The 23,014-nt window shown below is 42.3% G+C and overlaps 1 protein-coding gene across 1 annotated transcript in view; it reads left to right on the forward strand.

Moving 5' to 3' along the window:
- The first annotated feature begins 11,498 nt into the window (after positions 1-11,498).
- gcna (germ cell nuclear acidic peptidase) overlaps positions 11,499-23,014 on the forward strand; it is a 32,176-nt gene continuing 20,660 nt past the window's right edge. The window contains exons 1-5 of the mRNA XM_067996665.1: positions 11,499-11,548; positions 14,549-14,655; positions 17,688-17,982; positions 19,686-19,767; positions 20,765-20,826. Of these exons, the coding sequence (XP_067852766.1) occupies positions 14,566-14,655; positions 17,688-17,982; positions 19,686-19,767; positions 20,765-20,826 (529 nt within the window). The 5' untranslated portion in view covers positions 11,499-11,548; positions 14,549-14,565. The remainder of the gene's footprint in view (positions 11,549-14,548; positions 14,656-17,687; positions 17,983-19,685; positions 19,768-20,764; positions 20,827-23,014) is intronic.

Consider the following 23,014-nt stretch of genomic DNA (forward strand, 5'->3'; position numbering starts at 1 on the left):
CCCCCCCCCCTCCCCCCCCACACAGCTGAGGCCCCCTTGGTGCTGTGCACGTGGCTCTAGCTGCACTCCCCAGAGGATCCCTCTCCCTCACCAGTATTCAGAGTGAGAGATGCACTCGGGACTCCTGCACTACCTGCCTGGTCCTCCTTGTCTGACGGTCACCCATTCCCTCTCTGCCTGCACACTCCTAAGCTGCAGGGTGACCACCTCCTGAAATGTGCTATTCACAAAACACTCAGCCTCACGGATGCACTGCAATGACACCAGCTGCTGCTCAAGCTCCGAAACCCGGAGCTCGAGGTTCTCCAGCTGATGACATTTCCTGCACATGTGGGAACTCCAGGTTGTCCTGGATGGCCATATGGCACAGGATGTGCATTCAACAGGACTGAGGTGCACTGCCATGCCTCGATTTATTAGATTACTACCAAGCCTACGAGAAACAAAAAAAAATCAGCAATTAGCTCCTTCCCTTGTGCTGTTATCACTTTAGGTTTTTTGCTTTTACCTGCTTGCCCGCTCCTCCTTTTATCCCTGCTCTCTCTCTTCCATCTCGCTGACGCTCCTCATCCCCACTCTCTGCTCTTGCACTGGTCTCGGGCATCTCTGTCGCTGCTCCTACTTTTATCCCTGCTCTCATACTGGTCTCCATTGATTTGTATCTTGGTTTTTAATGCTACAAAGATTCAATGCCTAGAATACATGATTGCTTTTAACAATTGTTACTTTTTGTATTGTATTTGACCCTACTACACTGCTTATCACTCATTTTCAAGATAACTCGGATAGAAACTATCCTAGGATGTAAACCAACAGTGTGCATTGCTTTGATTTTTATAGCTTTTGCTTTCAATTGGTGAGAACGGATCCAATAGAGACCCATCTCATGGAATTACATCATAAGTGAATCTTTGAATTAACATTTAATCATGTTGGACAGGAAAAATAAGATATCCCTACCTAGGACAGGAATCCTTTCTTATTCAGTGTGTGAGAAGCCCAACAAGATAGGAATCATTGCTGGATTTAGTAATGGGAAATTAACCAGAGCAGATAAGAGCAGCACATCTAGGCAATAACGAACATAACATAATAAGGTTTAAAATAATGATTGAGAAAGACCAGAAATAAGATAAAGACCAAAGTAACAGATTTTGAAAAAAAGCTAATTTTGGGGACGAGAGTGGAACTAGGGAAGGTAAAGTGGAAAAAAATGTTGATGAAGAGATAGAACAGCATTGGGAAATATTTAAAATGATGATCAATTAGAGTTCAGGAGAAATATATTCCTCTTAAAAAAAGCAAGAACAAACTAGCCAACAATGAAAAACCATGGATGAATAAAGAGATAAGGGTAAAATTGAAACTAAAGAAAAAAGCATACTCTAAGTATATAGACAATAAAGGAAAGGATAGGAAAATAGTCAAAAAAAACATTTAGGAAAGCAAAGAGGAACTATGAAATTAAATTATCAAGGAATATAAAAAAGAAATAGTAAAGTATTCTACAGACTCATAAATAACAAAAGAAAAATCAGGATAGGAATAGGGCCACTAAGGGATGCTCAAGATAAACTAACAAGCCACTGACAGTGAAAGGGCAGAAATATTGAATAGCTACTTTGCCCCAGTATTTACCAGGGAGACAAACAAGGTGGGCATGATATTAGAAGAAGAGATCAAAAAAGATATAAAAACATTGAAGGTAGAAAGGGGGAAGATAATTGATAAACTAATCAAACTTAGGATAAAACCCCGGTCCGGATCGATTGTATCTGCGCATATTAAAAGAAGTTAGGGAGGAGATAGCAGAGGCACTATTACATCTACATAAAAATTCATTAGAAAAGGGAATAGTGCCAGAGGACTGGCGGACAGCTAATGTTAATCCTATATTTAAAAGGGAGATAGAACAAGTCCAGGGAACTATAGACCAATTAGCTTAATATCAGTGGTAGGGAAGATAATAGAACCTTTGCTGTAACGGAAGATGTAACAGAAAAACATCTAGAAACCAAAAATAGAAAAAAAAGTCAGCACAGATTTCAGAAGAGAAAGTCATGCCTGACCAATCTTACTGAGTTCTTTGAAGATGTAACAAAGAGTAGACAAGGATAATGCAGTAGATGTAATATATTTGGATTTTCAAAAGGCCATCGAGAAGGTACTGTATTGTAAACTCATGACTAAGGTCAGAGCATGTGGAGCCAGGGGACAGATAGCAGAATGGATAGCAAGTTGGCCAGAAAACAGAGAGTAGGGGTTAAGGGTAGCTACTCAGACTGGCAAAAGGTAGGAAGTGCTGTTCCACAGGGACCACTGTTGTGCACAATTTACATTAACGATTTGGATTTGGGAATCGGAAGTACGATTTCAAAATTTGCGGACAACACCAAATTGGGGGGGTGTAGTTAATACAAAGGAAGAATGCGTCAAAATGCAAGCGGACATTAATAAACTTGCAGAATGGGTGTGTAATTGGCAAATGAATTCACAATAAGTGTGAGGTGGTGTATTTTGGTAGGAACAATAAAGAGGCCACATACTGCTTGAATAATAAGTCTGTGAATGGGATAGGGGATCAAAGGAATCTGGGGTACAAATACACAAATCACTCAAAGTAGCAACGCAAATTAATAAGGCCATAAAAAAGTAAAATCAAGCACTAGGGTTCATTCCTAGAGGAATAGAATTGAAAAGCAGAGAAGTTATGTTAAGAACATAAGAAACAGAAGCAGGAGTAGGCCATGTGGCCCCTCGAGCCTGCTCCACCATTCAATAAGATCATGGCTGATCTTCTACCTCAACTCCACTTTCCCACCTATTCCCATATCCCTTGATTCTCTTACTGTCCAAATATCCACCAATCTCAGTCTTGAATGTACTCAACAACTGAGTATCCACAGCCCTCTGGGGTAGAGAATTCCAAAGATTCAAAACCCTCTGAGTGAAGAACTTTTTTCCTCATCTCGGTCCTAAATGGCTGACCCCTTATCTTGAGACTATGACCTCTAGTTCTAGACTTTCCAGCCAAGGGAAACAGCCTCTCAATATCTACCCTGTCAAGCCCTCTAAGGATATTTTACATTTCAATGAGATCACCTCTCATTCTTCTAAACTCCAGAGAATATAGACCCAACCTTGGTTAGACCATGCTTGGAGTACTGTGCACAGTTTTGGTCTCCTTACTGTAGAAAGGATATGGAGGCAATCGAGAGGGTGCAAAATAGATTCACAAGGATGATACTAGAGCTGAGAGGATATACTTATCAGGAAATGCTGAACAGGCTGGGGCTCTTTTCTCTAGAAAAGAGAAGGCTGAGGGGTGACCTGATTGAGGTCTTTAAGATAATGAAAGGGTTTGATAGGGTTGACGTAGAGAAAATGTTTCCACTTGTGGGGGAGTCCAAAACTAAAGGTCATAAATATAAATTAGTTGCTAATAAATCCAATAGAGAATTCAGGAGAAACTTATTTACCCAAAGAGCAGGAAGAATGTGGAACATGCTACCACAAGGAGTGGTTGAGGCAAATACCATAGACATTTAAGGGGAAGCTAGATAAGCACATGAGGGAGAAAGGAATAGAAGGGTCTTCTGATGGGGTTAAATGAAGTAGGGAGGAGGGAGACTTGTGTAGAGCATAACTGCCAGCATAGACCAGTTGGACTGAATGGCCTGTTTCTGTGCTGTCATTTCAATGTAACTCAATGTAATACATTTGAGAAGTTTGGCTAATTTAGTTGATAAGTGCTCTCTTCCAACCCCACTCCTGACTGTCCAACTCTCTTCCTCTTGGCCCCATGCTCAGATACTGTCATGGGGGAGAGGAGTAAAGGAAGGTGGCATAGGGGAGGAAGGGGAGGGTTGAGGGGGTGAGTGATCAAGGGGAAGGAGAGTGAGGGGTCCAGGGTAGTTAAGAAGGGTCACGGACAGATCAGGGGGAGAGGGGGAATTCAGTAAATATAACAAATAAAACCTACCTGACTGCAGCCACTTTTCAAGCTGTTCCAGTATAATGCATATAAACAATGCACCATACCCTTTGACTATTTGAAATTGTGTACTTGCAAGCACAATTTCTTTTTAAAAAGGGCTGCAGGCAGATTTGGGGATTTCATTAAATAGTATTATCTTGCATACTGAAAAAACATGGAATGGGTATTGCTGCTTTTGTGGATTCCAAGAGAATGGTGGTATATTTTACAATCATAAAAATTAGTGCCCAGCAGGAAGCCATTCATCGCCTATCTTCAACTGGTGTTATCTAATCCAATTTCCCTGTACCATTTTATATTCTTCCTTATCTATCTATCTATCTACCTATCCAGTATCTGTAAAATTACATTTTAGTTTCTACCTCAGCCACTTCTGATGAAGCATTCCTCTGTGAGGGAGAAAATAACTTTTACCTCTCTCATAAGAACATAAGAAATAGGAGCAGGAGTAGGCCATACGGCCCCTCGAGCCTGCTCCGCCATTCAATCATGGCTGATCTTCGAAGTCAACACCACTTCCCACCCGATCTCCATATCCCTTGATTTCCCTAGAGTCCAAAAATCTATCTATCTCAGCCTTGAGCATGTTCAACGACTCAGCATCCACAGCCCTCTGGGGTAGAGAATTCCAAAGATTCACAACCCTCTGAGTGAAGAAATTCCTCCTCATCTCAGTCTTAAATGGCTGACCCCTTATTCTGCGACTGTACCCTCTAGTTCTAGACTCTCCAGCCAGGGGAAACAACCTCTCAGCATTTACCCTGTCAAGCCCCCTCATAATCTTATATGTTTCAATGAGATCACCTCTCATTCTTCTAAATTCCAGAGAGCTTAGGCCCATTCTACTCAACTTCCCCACATGGGACAATCCTCTCATCCCAGAAATTAATCAAGATAAGGAGACCAAAACTGTATGCAGCACTCCAGGTGAGGTCTCACCAAAGCCCTGTACAATTGTAGTAAGACTTCCTTACTCTTGTACTCCAACTGCCTTGCAATAAAGGCCAACATGCCATTTGCTTTCCTAATTGCCTGCTGTACCTGCATGCTAACTTTTTGTGTTTCTTGTACCAGGACACCCAAGTCTCTCTGGACACCAACATTTAATAGTTTCTCACCATTTAAAAAATATTCTGTTTTTTGTTTTCTTCCGACCAAAGTGAATAACCTCACATTTCCCCATGTTATACCCCATAGAATCATAGAAAGGTTACAGCATGGAAGGGGGCCATTCGGCCCATCGAGTCCATGCTGCTCTATGTACGAGCAATCCAGTGAGTCCCACTCCCCATCCTAACCCCGTAGCCCTGCACATTTTTTCATTTCAAGTACTTATCCAGTTCCCTTTTGAAAACCATGATTGAATCTGCCTCCACCACTCCTTCAGGCAGTGCATTCCAGATCCCAACCACTCACTGTGTAAAAAAGTTTTTCCTCATGTCACCTTTGATTCTTTTGCCAATCACCTTAAATTTATGCCCTCTGGTTCTTGACCCTTCCGCCAATGGGAACAGTTTCTCTCTATCTACTCTGTCTATAACCTTCATGATTTTGAATACCTCTATCAAATTTCCTCTCAACCTTCTCTCTTCCAAGGAGAACAATCCCAGCTTCTCCAGTCTATCCACGTAATTTAAGTCCCTCATTCCTGGAATTATTCTAGTAAATCTCCTCTGCACCCAGAACTGGACACAATACTCCAGTTGTGGCCGAACCAGTGTTTTAGAAAGATTCATCATGCCTCTATTGATAAAGCCCAGGACCCCATATGCTTTTTAAACCGCTTTCTCAACCTCCCCTGTGCCCATATACCCCCAGATCCCTCTGTTCCCTTTTAGAATTGTGCCCTCTAGTTTATATTGTCTCTCCTCGTGTTTCCTACCAAAATGCATCACCTCGCATTTTTCCGCGTTAAACTTCATCTGCCACGTGTCTGCCCATGCTACCAGCATGTCTCTATCCTCTTGAAGTCTATCACTATCCTCCTCACTGTTCACTACCCTTCCAAGTTTTGTGTCATCTGCAAATTTTGAAATTGTGCCCTGTACTCCCAAGTCCAAGTCATTAATATATATCAAGAAAAGCAGTGGTCCCAGCACCGACCCTTGGGGACACCACTGTACACCTCCCTCCAGTCCGAAAAACAACTGTTAACCACTACTCTCTGTTTCCTGTCATTTAGCCAATTCTGTATCCATGTTGCTATTGCCCCCTTTATTCCATGGGCTGCATTCTTAATAGCAAGCCTACCATGTGGCACTTCATCAAACGCTTTTTGAAAATCCACATACACTACATCAACTGCATTGCTCTCATCTACCCTCTCTGTTATCTCATCAAAAAACTCTATCAAGTTGGTTAAACACGATTTGCCTTTAACAGATCCGTGCTGGCTTCCCCATATCAATCCACACTCATCCAAGTGATTGTTAATTCTGTCCCAGATTATTGTTTCCAAAAGTTTCCCCACCACTGAGGTTAAACTGACTGGCCTTTAGTTGCTGGGTTTATCTTTACACCCTTTTTTGAACAAGGGTATAACATTTGCAATTCTCCAGTCCTCTGGCACCACCCCCCGTATCTAAGGATGTCTGGAAGATTATGGCCAGTACCTCCGCAATTTCCCCCCTCACTTCCCTCAGCATCCTAGGGTGCATCGCATCCGAACCAGGTGACATATCTATTTTAAGTACAGCTAGCCTTTCTAGTATCTCTTCTTTCTCAATTTTTTAGCCCATCCAGTATCTTAACTATATCTTCCTTTACCGAGACTCTGGCAGCATCTTCTTCCTTGGTAAAGACCGATGCAAAGTACTCATTTAGTACCTCAGCCGTGCCCACTGCCTCCATGAGTGGATCTCCTTTATGGTCCCTAATCCGCCTCACCCCTCCTCTTACTACCCGTTTACGGTTAACATGTCTGTAGAAGACTTTTGGATTCCCTTTTATGTTGTCCGCTAGTCTATTCTCATACTCTCTCTTTGCCCCTCTTATTTCCTTTTTCACTTCCCCTCTGAACTTTCCATATTCTGCCTGGTTCTCACTTGTGTTATCAACCTGACATCTGTCACACACCATTTTTTTCCGCTTCATCTTACTCTCTATCTCCTTTGTTATCTAGGGAGCTCTGGCTTTAGTTGCCCTACCTTTCTGCCTCGTGGGAATGTACCTTGTCTGTCTCCTCTTTAAAGGCCGCCCACTATTCAATTATGGTTTTGCCTGCCAATCTTTGATTCCAATTTACCCGGGCCAGATCTGTTCTCATCCCACTGAAACTGGCCCTCCTACAATTCTGCCACCTTTTGCCCACTCACTTAACTTGTCTATATCCCTTTGCAGACTTTTTGTGTCCTCCTCACTGCTAGCTTTGTATCATCAGCAAACTTGGAAACATTACACTTGGTCCCTTTATCCAAGTCACTAATATAAATTGTAAATAGCTGAGGCCCAAGCACTGATCCTTGCCGTAGCCCACTAGTTACAGCCTGCCACCCTGAAAATGACCCGTTTATCCCTACTCTCTGTTTTCTGTCCGTTAACCAATCCTCTATCCATGCTAATATGTTACCCCCAACCCCATGAGCCCTTATCTTGCGTAACAACCTTTTATATGGCACCTTATTGAATGCCTTTTGAAAATCCAAATATACTACATCCACTGGTTCCCCTTTATCTACCCAGCTACTTACATCATCAAAAAACTCTATTTCCCTTTCATAAAACCATGTTGACTCTGCCTAATCATATTATGAACATCATATTATGATGCTCTATGTGCCCTGTTACCAATTCCTTAATAATGGATTCCAGTATTTTCCCGACGACTGATGTCAGCCTGACTGGCCTGTGGTTCCCTGTTTTCTCTCTCCCTCCTTTCTTGAATAGCAGGGTTACATTTGCTAGCTTCCAATCCACTGGGAGCATTCTAGAATCCAGGGAATTTTGGAAGATCATAACCAATGCATCCATTATTTCTGCAGCCATCCCTTTTAGAACCCTCAGATGTAGGCCATCAGGTCCAGGGGATTTATCAGCTTTTAGTCCCATTAGTTTCTCAAGTACTTTTTCTCTACTGATAATAACTACTTTAAGTTCCTCACTCTCATTAGCCCCTTGATTCCCCTCTATTTCTGGTATGCTTTTTGTGTCTTCTACTGTGAAGACAAATACAAAATATTTGTTTAACGCATCTGCCATTTCCTGATTCCCCATTATAATTTCTCCTATCTCAGCCTCTAGGGGTCCAACGTTTACTTTTGCTAATCTCTTCCTTTTTACATACTTGTAGAAGTTCTTACATTCCATTTTAAAATTTCTTGCTAGTTTACTTCCATATTCTATTTTCTCCCTTTTTATAATTTTTTGGTCATCCTTTGCTGGTTTCTAAAACTGTCCCAATCCTCAGGCCTGCTGCTCTTCTTGGCAGTATTACAGGCCTCTTCTTTTAATCTAATACTATCCTTAACTTCTTTAGTTAGCTACGGATGGTTCTTCTAGTGATAATCCTGAGTTTTTCCTTTTGTAATTGTTTTGTCAACTAGATGAAATAATATTTCACCACCCTCAAAATGTTTTATAATTTGGAAAACCTCTATTAGATACCCTGTTAACGACCTTTGTTGCCTGCCACAGCAATGAAATGGCCCTAATCAAAGTCACAAATGACATCCTCTGTGACTGTGACCGTGGTACATTGCCCCTCTTCATCTTCCTCGACTCGTCTGCAGCCTTTGACTCCGTTGACCACACCATCTTTGTCCAATGGCTTTCTTCCATTGTCCAACTCATCTGATCATAGCCAGAACATCTCCAGCAATGGCTTCTCTTCCCGCACCTGCACCATTGCTCTAAGTCCCCCAAGAATCTGTCCTTGGCGCTTCCCTCTTCCTCATCTACATGCTGCCCCTTGGTGATATTATCCGTAGACATGGGGTCAGGTTCCACATGTACGCTGATGGCACCCAGCTCTCCCTCTCCCCTGCCTCTCTGTTATCAGACTGCTTGACCAACATCCAGTCTTGGATGAACCACAATTTCCTCCTGTCAAATATTGGGAAGACTGAAGCAATTATCTTCAGCCCTCACCTCAAACTCTGTACCCTCACCACCGATTCCATCCCCTTCTTCGACCATTGTTTTGGGCTGAAATGGGCTGTTCGCAACCTCGGCATCCTATTTGAGCCCAAGTTGAGCTTTCGACTCCATATTCTCTCAGTCATAAAGACTCCCTACTTCCACCTCTAACATCACCCATCTCCATCCCTTCCTCAGCCCATCTGCTGCTAAAACTCTCAACTATGTCTTTGTCACGTCTAGACTTGACCAATCCAATATTCTGTTAGCTGGCCTTCTAACGTCCACCTGCCATAAACTTCAGCTCATCCAAAGCTCTGCTGCTTATATCCTATCCTACACCAAGTCCCACTTACACATCACCACTATCCTTGCTGATCTGCATTGGTTCCTGGTCCCCCAACACCTCCAATTTAAAATTCTCATCCTATTGTTTAATGCTGTTAATGCCACTCCCTATCTCTATAACCTTCTCCAGCCCTACAACCCCACCCCCTTCCCGAAACTCTCCATCTCTAACTTCGGCCTCTTGTGCAGCCCCAAGGGTGACAGCTGTGCCTTCAGCTGTCTGGCCCCCATGCTGGATTATTGTGCCCAATTCAAGGCACCGCACTTTAGAAGGAATGTCAAGGCATCCTGTAGGCAATACACACTGCAGCCACGGAATGCCGGTGAGGGAGCGGGTGTATGTTTAGGCTAGTGGGTGAAGGGCTGATCTGCTTTGACCTGCAAGGTGCCGAGCTACTTGAGTGTTGTTGCAGTTGCCCCCATTCAGGCACATGGAAAGTATTCCATCACACTTCTGACTTCATAGAATGATATAACATAGGAGGCCATTCAGCCCATCGTGCCCGTGCCAGCTCTTTAAAATAGCTATCCAATTAGTCCCATTCCTCTGCTCCTTCACCACAGCCTTGCAAATTTTTCCTTTTCAAGTATATATCCAATTCCCTTTTGAAAGTTACTATTGAATCTGCTTCCAGCACCCTTTCAGGCAGTGCATTTCAGATCATAACAACTTGCTGCGTAAAAAAAAATTCTCATCTCTGCTCTGGTTCTTTTGCCAATTATCTTAAATATGTGTCCTCTGGTTACTGACCCTTCTGTCAGTGGAAACAATTTCTCCCTATCAACTCTATCAAACCCCCTTATAATTATGAACAACTCTATTAAATCTCTCCATAATCTACTCTGCTCTAAGGAGAGCTAGCCCAGCTTCTCTAGTCTCTCCACATGAGTGAAGTTTCTCATCCCTTGTACCATTTTAGTAAATCTCCTGAGCACTTTCTCCAAGGCCTTGACATCCTTCCTAAAATGTGGTGCCCAAAATTGGACATAATATTCCAGCTGAGGCCATACCAGTGGTTTATAAAGGTTTACTATAATTTCCTTGCTTTTGTACTCTATGTCTCTATTGATAAAGCCAAGGATCCTGTATGCTTTTTTAACAGCCTTATTGACTGGTCCAGTCTCCTTCAAAGACTTGTGCCTTGTCGGTGGTGGAGAGGTTTTGGGAAGTCAGGTGGGCCATTTGCTGCAGAATACCCAGTCTCTCACTGCCATGTCATTAATGTGGCTGGTCTAGCCTTTTCTGAGTGGCCTCCAGTGATCCCTTTAAGGGATGCTGACTTCATCTCTTACTGCACAGTGCAAGAGGAGCCTAGTGCAGCATGCGCACCATGTGTTTTAACTTCAAAATTGCATTTAGGTCCTATATACATCATAGGATCCTGATTTGCATACAGTAATGAGGCTCCCACCTGTTTCTAGCAGGAACCCTGGCCACCTATATCCTAGGCTGCTCCAAGAGTGCAGTGGGCAGCAAACAGTAACAAGTATTACACTGCAATTTTGATCTTGCTACCACCCCATTTCCACTGAAATGTGGGGCGATAGAGAGACCACAAACGGCTCCATTATCTTTAGAAAATCTGCCAATGGAGTTGAATTTTTGTGGAAGTTACTAGGTTGGTGGATGTTAGTAGCACAGTTGACAATGTATAACTTGATTTTCAAAAGCCTTTGACAAAGTGCCACACGAAAGGCTATGAAATAAGTTTGAGTCCTGTGGGGTTGGCAGGCAGATTTTGGATTCAATAAGCAATTGGCTACATTTTCGCAGACAGAATATTACAACAACTACTTGCATTTATAAAGCGCCTTTGATGTAGTAACGCTATAGAATAATACAGCAACTTCTCCCTAAACACACAAATTAGTTCTTATTAGTCTCTGAAGCTGTAGGTCATTTATCCTGATTGGTACAGAATATACCTGAAAACTCAGGCATGACGTGTACCCTAGTCAGTGGGGCGAGTAAGACATGCGCAGTAGGGGAAATCCCGCGCGCCTCGATCTGGCGCCAGAATTCAAATGTTGGACCAGACTCATACCGGAAGTTGGTTCCCGTGATGCCCCACGGATGATTTGAATTTTGGCGGTTCGGTTGACGCTTCTGGGCTGAGGGTGTATCTGACCGTAAGTGCTTGTAAGAGTGAGGAGAGCCTTGGTCGCTCACTGATTGATAGAGGCGGTGTGAGATGTCTAGACTGGCCGGGTGGCCGCTATCTCTGGTCCGTCATTTATGTAATAAACACTGACCGCCACTGTGCCCGACCTTCCCTAGCCGGGGGCTCTTTCAGTCCCTAGGACTGGGCAGAGCTCTGGGAACTTTTACTGTTGGACACCCAGGACTAGTGAACATATTTGACTGAACCGTTTGCCTGAAATCAGTGTTAGATGGTGTTGTTGGTTTATTACATTTTCTCAAATACCGTTTGTTTCCTTAGTAACTCAAAACCGTGGTTCTAGTAGTGATTTTCTGTCTGGTCCTATTGCCTTGGATCCTGTAGCTGGAAATCAGTACGCTCTCCCCTACCACAGTGTTGTTGTGTTCTGAGTAAGCAAATCTGTGAACGGTCCATGTGTTTTTTTTCCTTCTAGGTTTCACCTGCTGACTCTTGCTGGGGTACTGTTCATGGCATTGGCAGCCCCCCATTACATGGCTTAAGTGGTCATACTTCGTGAGTGAGTCAAGTGTCGGTAGACTATCAGCTGATTGCAATCCTATCCTTATCATGATGTGGAGATGCCGGTGATGGACTGGGGTTGACAATTGTAAACAATTTTACAACACCAAGTTATAGTCCAACAATTTTATTTGAAATTCATAACCTTTCGGAGGCTTCCTCCTTCCTCAGGTGAATGTTGTGGAAATTAAATCCTCGAACCCTTCGCATTTATAAATCACAGAACAATACCTGGTGATTACAGACAGTCTTTCCAACTGCCCGTTGCCAAGGCAATCACTGTGCAGACAGAGAGGTGTTACCTAATCAACATTCGCACAAGTACTTTCCAACAAGGGCCAACTCCTTCCACACCGTTCTTTCCTCCCCCCCCCCCCCCCCCCGTGCCCCCGTGATCGGTTTTTGAACCCCCAACTGAGATTTGCTAACTAAGTGTATTTGGAACTACCCGATCTGTGTGGCTTAGGGTAGTTGCTGCCTTTTAACAAATCAATTCTTTTGAACAATATTATACCTATTATGTAATATGTTCTGTAAAATGGGGATCCCCAGCTTTCTTTCTCCATGTAAGTCCCTGGCTTTGGTGGTTTAGGGGCCCACCTGTAGTGCTGAAGTCTTGTGCTCCAGAACTAGCTGCGCCTGTAGCCAAGCTGTTCCAGTACAGTTACAACACTGGCATCAACCCGACAATGTGGAAAATAGCCCAGGTATGTCCTGTCCACAAAAAGCAGGACAAATCCAGTCCAGCCAATTACTGCCCCATCAGTCTACTCTTGATCATTAGCAAAGTGATGGAAGGTGTTGTTGACAGTGCTATCAAGCGGTACTTACCAATAACCTGCTCACCGATGCTCAGTTTGGGTTCTGCCAGGACCACTCGGCTCCAGATCTCATTACAGCCTTGGTCCAAACATGGACAAAAGAGCTGAATTCCAGAAGTGAGGTGAGAGTGACTGCCCTTGACATCAAGGCAACATTTGACCGAGTGTGGCACCAAGGAGCCCTAGTAAAATTGAAGTCAATGGGAATCGGGGAAAACTCTCCAGTGGCTGGAGTCATACCTAGCACAAAGAAAGATGGTAGTGGTTGTTGGTGGCCAATCATCTCAGCCCCAGGACATTGCTGCAGGAGTTCCTCAAGACAGTGTCTAAGGCCCAACCATCTTCAGCTGCTTCATCAATGACCTTCCCTCCATCATGAAGTCAGAAATGGGGATGTTCGCTGATGATTGCACAACGTTCAGTTGCATTCGCAACTCCTCAGATAATGAAGCAGTCCGAGCCTGCATGCAACAAGACCTGGACAACATCCAGGCTTGGGCTCATAAGTGGCAAGTAACATTCGTGCCAGAAAAGTGCCAGGCAATGACCATCTCCAACAAGAGAGTCTAACCACCTTCCCTTGACATTCAACGGCATTACCATCGCTGAATCCCCCACCATCAACATCCTGGGGGTCACCTTTGACCAGAAATTGAACTGGACCAGCCATATAAATACTGTGGCAACACAAGCAGGCCAGAGGCTGGGTATCCTGTGGCGAGTGACTCACCTCCTGACTCCCCAAAGCCTTTCCACCATCTACAAGGCACAAGTCAGGAGTGTGATGGAATACTCTCCACTTGCCTGGATGAATGCAGCTCCAACAACACTCAAGAAGCTCAACACCATCCAGGACAAAGCAGCCCGCTTGATTGGCACCCCATCCACCACCAGCGTACCGTGGCTGCAGTGTGTACCATCCACAGGATGCACTGCAGCAACTCGCCAAGGCTTCTTCGACAGCACCTCCCAAACCCGCGACCTCTACCACCTAGAAGGACAAGAGGAGCAGGTACATGGGAACAACACCACCTGCACGTTCCCCTCCAAGTCTCACACCATCCTGACTTGGAAATATATCGCTGTTCCTTCATCGTCGCTGGGTCAAAATCCTGGAGCTCCCTTCCTAACAGCACTGTGGGAGAACCTTCACCACACGGACTGCAGCGGTTTAAGAAGGTGGCTCACCACCACCTTCTCAAGGGCAATTAGGGATGGGCAATAAATGCCTGTCTCGCCAGCGACGCCCACATCCCATGAACGAATTTAAAAAAAAACATGTTCATTGCCTCCCCTGATGTGATGCCAAAAATTGAGAATTACTTATCTGGTGAATTGAGGTCTTGGACCACTTGTTTTAGAGCACCAAGTGACATAGTGGACTAGCTTTCCAATATTAGGAGTATAATGTTTTTGGACAGCTGTATAGTGCATGTAATTCTAGCTGTGTAATTCTTTGCCAAGTTTCCAAAAAATAACCTATTGCTAATTTTGCAAGATTGCTGCCTTTATGTTAGTGATCTGCAGTTTCATCTCAAGTGAGCATGTAGTAGGTCTGTAATGTTGTTTGTCTTAATATGGGCTGGAAAAATATTGTCTTTTTACTAAGCACACAAATGATGTTACAGGTGATCATTGGTCCGGAATGGATGAAGAAACACACAGCCTGTTCCAGCACTTAGCTGGTCGACTTGGTTGGACAAAACATGGTGATCTGAATGTCATTGAAGCACAGGTAAAGATGAACTGAGAATCAAGAACTCCATACTATGTCTGATATTAATGCTGTATCCCTTCTCTGCAGCACTTGTCTAGGAACCAAAGGGCACCTTGTGATTGTTTATACTGCAAGCTGTATAATTAGGTTAGAAGCCATAGCTTGTATTCCCTTGAGTATGGAAGATTAAGGGGTGATCTAATTTGAGGTGCTTAAGATGATTAAAGGATTTGATAGGGTAGATGGAGAGAAAGTATTTCCTCTGGTGGGGGAGTTCAGAACAAGGGGGCCTAACCTTAAAATTAGAGCTAGGCCATTCAGGAGTGATGCCAGAAAGCACACATTCACGCACAGTGTAGTGGAAATCTGGAACTCACTTCCTCCAAAAAGCTATTGAAAATTTCAAAATTGAGATTGATAGATTTTTGTTAGGCAAGGGTATTGAAGGTTATGGAACCAAGGCGGGTAGATGGAGTTAAGGTACAGATCAGCCTCAATCTAATTGAATGGCGGTACAGGCTCGAGGGGCTGAATGGCCTACTCCTGTTCGTATGTTATGAGAGTACTTTATACAGTTTGCCTGTTGTTGAGAAATGGCTAGTCCAATGGAGTGGGGTGGGAGAGGCTCAAGTACTGAGGCTTATAAATCATTGCATTTTTAGTGACAGATCAAGTATGCATTTAATATGTTTGCAACCATAATGTTTACTGAAGTATTTCCACCTGAATATCCTCCAAGTTGAACACAGTTCTCATCGGTTTTTATGTTAAAAAGGAACAGAGGTGTAAGGTCCACCATTTGGATTTCTTGAGCCAAATGTTTGGGACTAAGTGTGAGCAGTGATCCAAGTATCTGTATGGTGTATGTTAAAACTGAGGATGGCAGGTATGCCAGACATATCTAATTCATATTCCTGTATTTCTAGAAAATAAACTGTTTCAATGTCATTATTAAAATGACCTGCATTTGGTCTGTAGTGATAGCATTGCTGTTGTGAGGAGGACAGCGTCTGCAAAGGGATATAAGACAGATTCAGTGAATGTGCAAGAAGGTAGCACATGGAGTGTAATATGGGGAAATATGAAGTTATTCACTTTGATAGGAAGAATAGAAAAACAGTATTAAATGTTGGTGTCTAGAGAGATTTGGGTGTCTTGTGCACGAAGTACAGAAAGTTACCATGCAGGCAATTAGGAAGGCAAATGGTATGTTGGCCTTTATTGAATGGGGATTGGAGTATGAGTAAGGAGGTCTTGCTGCAATTGTACAGTTCTTTGGTCTGCCCACACCTGGAATACTGCGTATAGTTTTGGTCTCCTTTCCTAAGGAAGGATATACTTGCCTTAGAGGCGGTGCAACGCAGATTCACTAGATTAATTCCTGGGATGAGAGGGTTGTCCTATGAGGAGAGATTGAGTAGAATGGACCTATACTCTCTGAAGTTTAGAAGAATGAGAGAGGATCTCATTGAAACATGTAAGATTCTGAGGGGATTTGACAGGGTAGATGCTAAGGCTGTTTCCCCTGGCTGGAGAGCCTAGAACTAGGGGGTCAGCCATTTAAGACTGAGATGAGGCATTTCTTCACTTGGTTGTGAATCTTTGGAATTCTCTACCCCAGAGGGCTGTGAATGCTCAGTCGTTGAGTATATTCAAGGATGAGATCAATGGATATTTGAACACTAAGGGAATCAAGGGATAGGCAAGACAGTGAAGTTGATTTAGATCATCAGCCATGATCTTGTTGAATGGCAGAGCAGGCTCGAGGGGCTCTATGGCCTGCTCCTACTTATGTTCTTATGCTGTGACTTGCCTGTATTATGTGCTGGAAGTTTGGTGCCTTTTTATTAATGACATGTGGTTAATGCAGGTTATTACCTTTTTCATAATAAGCTTTTTATAGCTCTAGTCATTTGTTAACAGCGGTTTAGTTGATTGAGTAAACCTTTTAGACAAATTCTTCCTGTGCCCACATGGTTTCTCCCCCATTTGCTTAAGTCTACTGTTTCTATCAAAGGTATGTCTGTGGAGAAATTGAGGTGATGTTCTAATAGAACCCTGGAAACCACCTCTACCTCTACTGTTTCAGACTAATGCAGCTAGTGCCACTTGTGGTTGGGTAATTCATTGCAGAACAGATGGGACCAAAGAACTTGTTCCATTGCATACACTAGCTAAAATTTGGGCACATCTTATTTTTATCTGTGATTTTGGAAAGTGTAAAAAGACTGCCTATTTCCAACTCTAACATCATCTGCCTCTACCTCAATACATCTTCTACTGAACCCTCGTTTATACCTTTGTCATCTCCATGCTCGATTACTAATGCTTTCCTGAAAAATCTATATCTATCGATCGATCGTCAACATCAACCTGTCTCCTATCCCGCACCGCCCTGCTTGCCCATTGCCTCGCTGATCCATATTGGCTCCCAGTCCCCCAATAACACAAATTTGAAACAATCACCCTTGTGTTTAAATCCCTTCGTGGCCTCACCTCTTCCTATCTTAGTAATCTCCTCCAGCGTTACAACCATCAAATTCTCCATTTCTATGATTCTGGACTCTTGTTCGTGCGTCTTCCATTCACTCTACTATTGGTGACTTTGCCTTCAGTTGCCTAAGCTTCATACTTTAGAATTCCCTCCTTAAACCTCTCCAACGTGCTCTTTTAAAGTCTCTTCTTGAAGTCCACTTCCTAATATTTTCTTTGGATCAGAGTCCATTTTTTTTTCCTTCATGCCTTTGTAGTGCCTTGGAGTGATTTTCTATGTTAAAGGCACTATATAAATGCAAGTTGCACTTTTGATATACATCAATTGTTAAATCTCTGTATGCTAACCTAAGGATGCACGTTCCAGTTCATGAAAGACATGGTCCTCTTATAGATACCATCATTTAGCCATCAACATGAGTGCAAGTGTTGGGAGGAAGCTCAAATCATAATAGATATTTCCATTATTTCAGCACTGGAACCTTCATGTTTTATGGAGTATTTGACATGCTATTTCACATATTTATCCAGCTCTTCATTGTTTTGCTATTTTTCAGCTTCAGCAAAGAATTGAGAAATCCAGGCAGCCCTTGCAAGATCATTGTAAAGACACAACACTGAATCTGCAGTTGGAATCTGGGGAGAGTCCAAATACCTGTGACTCCTGTGTGTGCAAGCTGTTACTGTCTAGTTCAGAGGACGAAGCCGAATCATGGCCAAAAATTACCCTGGAGAACAGGCAAGAAGGACATGACGAATGCGTAGTGACAAAGAATGTGGATGAGAAGCCACAAAGCCACGGTGGAACCGTGGCTATCTCAGACTCCAGCGACGATGAGGATTTTGAGATTTGTAAGCGTTAGGTTATAGCTCAGTGCTGTTTTTGCTTCATTCTAACACTTATTGCATTCAGAATGTTTATGTAGTGAGGTACCCATGTAATATGTTCACAATCTTAACTCCTGCACACATTTCCACTGGCGGGAGGGTATAATTACAAGTTTACTTAGGCAGTTTCCGTTATCAATGTGGAAATAGGGATTTATAATGTATGAAAATAAAGACAGAATGCCTGACTTTAAATGGGGACTGAATTACGTCTGCACACCCTTGTCGAGTTATCCTCCGGCCTCTAACCCTGATTCCGTCTACACTTTGTCTTGGTTCTCTGTGCACAATGCCGCAGAAGATTGAGTAGTATATTATGATTTGATATGGGGGGAGAGAGAAGAAGAGAGAGTTTTAAAAATCTGCATGGCTCCCAGGCACATGTTGTTTCTGCCCCTGCCCCCATGTCCTGATTTTTATGCAGCTAATTCAAGCTTGTGTGTGTATATATATTTTTAAAAAAAAAATTAGGAGCATGACTAGACATTTACAAGACCTTGGTCTCTGGTGTGGTTTAGACTAGAATGTGTGTGAGACCTTTTTGGGCTTCAGGGCATTTGAATGTTGTCGTTTTACAGAATGTACATTTGCCCAGCAAAGGTTTCAATTGCAGGAAAAATGCTCCTGTTTAGATGACACTTTAGAGGATTGGCCTTGGTTGAATGACCAAACTCTTGCTCATTAGGGCCAGTTAATCTTTGACAGCAGAAACTGGAGTCAACTTCTGACAGTTTGGTCAAGTGACTGAGTAGTTTCCGTAAAAGCTTTAATGGGCCACATTGCCTGATATGTTTTTAATCCATTTTTTTGCCAGAATTTTAGTAGTTTCAATTTTTAAATCATTAGAACTTTGGAAAGGAAAGATGTCTACATCATAATGTTAGGTTGCGTGTGGAACTCACTTAAAAGAAGTCCAGCATTTGTTACAAATTAAAATAAATATATTGGAATGGTATAAATACATGCACGTGCTAATGAACCAGGAACAATTGCAGATAACTTGCTAAAGCTGTGCCACAGAGATTTGAACCAGCAAATCAAGAAAAAAGCAGACCTGTTTCCATAAAGCAGATACCTGACTCCTAGTTAGAGGTCATTAAAGATTTTATATTAATGTTGTCTAAGATGTAGACTTAAACAGGACTGCTACTAGTTAGTTCTTTTCAGTTTGTAAAGCAAATTATCTTTTCAGTTTTGAAGATTATTAACACATTTAACCCAGCTAAGCCTGTGTTGTTCCTGTGTAAATATGTTCTGTTATGTTTAACTTAATCATTTATCTTTAAAGAGTTAATTAGGTCCTTTTTTAGTTGAGTTGATTTTTGTAGGCTGCATCAAGTCAAATTAAGCATTAGGCATAAACCTGTAGATACAAACATAATTTTTAACCCATTATTACTCTACTATCCTTTGTGCCCTTGTTCCTCCTCCTCCCATGCGCGCCCCCCCCCCCCCCTCCAACTGATTGGCAACCATCGCAAATGTAACAGTACAACTATCTGAATCTGCGCAACTGATTGGGAGTTAAATTGGTCTCGAAAGATGCACTGCATATTTAAGGCAATGTTTCTGGGTGTACTTCTGTTTAATTTGAACATTGTTGTAAATTTCCAACCCAATTTGTGCAGTAACAAAATTCAAGATATTGTTTACACTCTGTCTTGCAGGCTCTCTCTCAGTTTTGACCCAGATGAGGACATTAAGCTCAAACTTCACAGCAAGAAGGACCTCGAGGACAAAGAATAAAAGGTGTGAGTGGATTGGCGACTGGGGATGTTACAGTAGCTCATGCCTCAATAAATTCTGTGTGCGAAACAGCTCTGGTTGGTTTTCATAGTATACGGATCAGTTTTTCCTCAACATTTACACCAAGTAAATTAGTTGGGTATTTTTCCTGTGCACTGATTTTTGACCTGTCCAAGGATATGCCAATTCTCCTGGAGTTGGTGCTCAATTACTTTTCTGAATTATGTCAAAACATTGAAGTTTGATTTCGTCACGGAGAAGGTGCAGAAGAAATTCACTTTGATTCACTTATGAAGGGTTTGCGAAGAACTGAACTTTTTTTTCATTAGAATGGATAAGGTTAAAAGGAAATCTGATTGATTATTATAAGGTTTTGATAAGGTAAATAGGGGAGAACTGTTTCTACTGGCCAGTGAGATGGTAACTAAAGCGCATAAATTTAAGATCACCAAAAATATGAAAGTGAAGTTGAGAACATTTTTATGTAGAGGGTTTTTAAGAGATGGAATGACCTATCAAACTGTGGTGGAAGTGGAATCCTTTATAGCTTTTAAAAGGGAAGTGGATAAATATTTGGATTTTTTTTTAAAAAGGGATTGTAGGTAAATCCAGGATATTACTTTAAATTAAATTGTAAGTCTAGGACAAGGATACCAGTTCCAACTAGGAAAAAGGCAAATTTAAGACTCAGATCAGGATGTTCTTCAGAATGATTTCCTGACAGTAGTGGAGGTGAAAACCCTGAAATCATTTTAAAAAAAAAATACTGCAATGGGGGAACATAGGGTCTTGCTGAATGGATGAACCAACATTGACCAAATGGCCATCTTAATAGTAATCACCTTGTATGGATATTGGGCAGGGAAGGAGATTGAGTGGTTAGCTCTTCCAGAGAGTCTGTACAGGCACGATGGGCTGAATGGTGGTGTTCTGTTGCTATAAAGTTCTATATATGAGGAACATTTGACTGACCATTGTATTCTCATTTTGTCCATATCAGATCTGACTATATTTCTGAAGCAAACACGGACTCCAGTGACGATGATGATGATTTTGAAAAGTGTGAGTATCTTAAATGTGTGTTTTAAAACTTTTTTGCTTTTGTCAATCTGTGTTGGCATTGAGCATGCCAAGGTCAGGTACAATATGAATTAGATGCATAGTATAAAAACTGTTCTTACAATGTGCCTTAACCCAGCCTCAAGTACACCCTACTGCAACAGTGTAAATTTTTTCCAGTTCCCACACTAGCCATCCTGTTGCTCCTCCTGAGACTGACAATTAGCACTGTATTATGGGCACTTTTTTTGTTAAGAGCTGAATTGAGACTCGTGTCATGTAGGACCCAGAAAGCGAACAAAAGGAAAAAAATCAAAGAGCCACTCAGCCCATCAAAGCTCGTCACTAGCATCCTAACTCTCCCATTAAAGCAACCAGCAGCATTTTGAATGTGTCTGATGTCGGAGAGAATGAGGTAAATCAGAGACCAGACAGGTTTTTAAAGTTTACGGTAGAGTAAACAGCAATTTCCTCCCCGCTACCCCTTCCAATAACCCAATAGGCAGAAGTGCAATCTTTAATTGCTGGCTCTAATGTAAAATGAAAAGGAGCGTATTGCAGGAATTGGGAAGCAAGTGGCAAAGACAGCCACATAACTGAGCTGTGTTTCATTTTCCTTGAGATATAATTGGCTCTGCATTTGTCCAACACTGAAGTGAAATTGTTGGTGTGCTTGTGCAGCAATGTTCTTCCTGAGTGGTAGGGCAAGTGCAAATGTTTTGCTCCTTGATTGGTACAGAAAATTTGCTAAATTTACTATTAGGAAAAGCTTACTTGTGTGGTTTTAGTTCTTTGCAGTGAGGTAGTGGAAAGTGGATTGGTTTATAGATTCTCAAACATTGTTGCAAAAATTCAGGCATGTGATACAAGAGGAAATGTAGCAGCATATACAGAAAGTGGTTGATAGACCAAGAGTTAAGGTAATTGGATGTCGGTCAGATTGGTGAAAGCTCTGAAATAATGTATTCCAGGGATTTGTGCTGGGTCCACTTTTGTCCTGTGCTCCCTAGTCTCATTTATACAATCTTGAAATTTGCTGATGACACAAGTAGGCGGTTTGGCAAACATCAAGAAGACTACAAGACTTCAGGATAACAGACAAGTTTTTGGAACAGGCAGATGGGTGACAGATGCAATTTAATGTGGATAAATGTGAGTTAATACATTTTGGAAAGAAAACAAGGAAAGGGATTATATACTCAATAGAAAGATAATAGGTGTGGACGTGCAGGGAGACTTTGTGGTTCAAAGTCATAATTTCCTGAAAATGTGAATGCAGCCATAAAAAAAGCCGGCATCATTTTGGGTTTTATAAATAGGGACATAGAGTTCAAGAGTAAAGAAGTAATACATCTGTACAAAATGTTGCTTAGGCCACATTACACAGAATGTGCAGCACAGAAACGGGCCATTCGGCCCAACAGGTCCATGCCGGTGTTTATGCTCCACACGAGCCTTCTCCCTCCCTACTTCATGTAACCATATCAGCAAACCCTTCCATTTCTTTCTCCCTCGTGTTTATCTAGCTTCCCCTTAAATGCATCCGTGCTAGTTGCCTCAACTACTCCCTGTGGTAGCGCGTTTCACATTCTAACCACTCTAGGTAAAGAAGTTTCTCCTGAATTCCCTACTGGATTTATTAGTGACTATCCTATATTTATGGCCCCTAGTTCTGGTCTCCCCCGCAAGTGGAAACATCTTCTCTACGTCTACCCTATCAAACTCTTTCATAATCAGGTCACCCCTCAGTCTTTTCTAGAGAAAAGAGCCCCAACCTGCTCAATCTTTCCTGATAGGTGTATCATCCCAGTAAATCTTTTTTGCACTTTCTCCACTGCTTCTATATCCTTTTTTATAATATGGAGAACACAACTGTTAATAGTACGCTAAGTGTTGTCTAACTAAGGTCCTATACGTGTTCAACATAACCTATCCCTCCAGAAATGAATCCCAGTTTTTTTTTAATGGCCTTATTAACCTGCGTCACTACTTCTTAGTGATTTTTGTATCTGTACCCTCAGATCCCTCTGCTCCTCTACCCCATTTCAGATTCATATTTTCCAAGGAGTATGTGATCTCCTTATTCTTCCAACCACCTCACTTATCTATATTGAAATTCATTTGCCAATTACATGCCCATTCTGGAAGTTTATTAACGTCTTCCTGTATTTTGTCGCAGTCCTCCTCCGTG

Source organism: Heptranchias perlo, chromosome 15 (genome assembly GCF_035084215.1).
Source record: "Heptranchias perlo isolate sHepPer1 chromosome 15, sHepPer1.hap1, whole genome shotgun sequence".
Taxonomy (NCBI): domain Eukaryota; kingdom Metazoa; phylum Chordata; class Chondrichthyes; order Hexanchiformes; family Hexanchidae; genus Heptranchias; species Heptranchias perlo.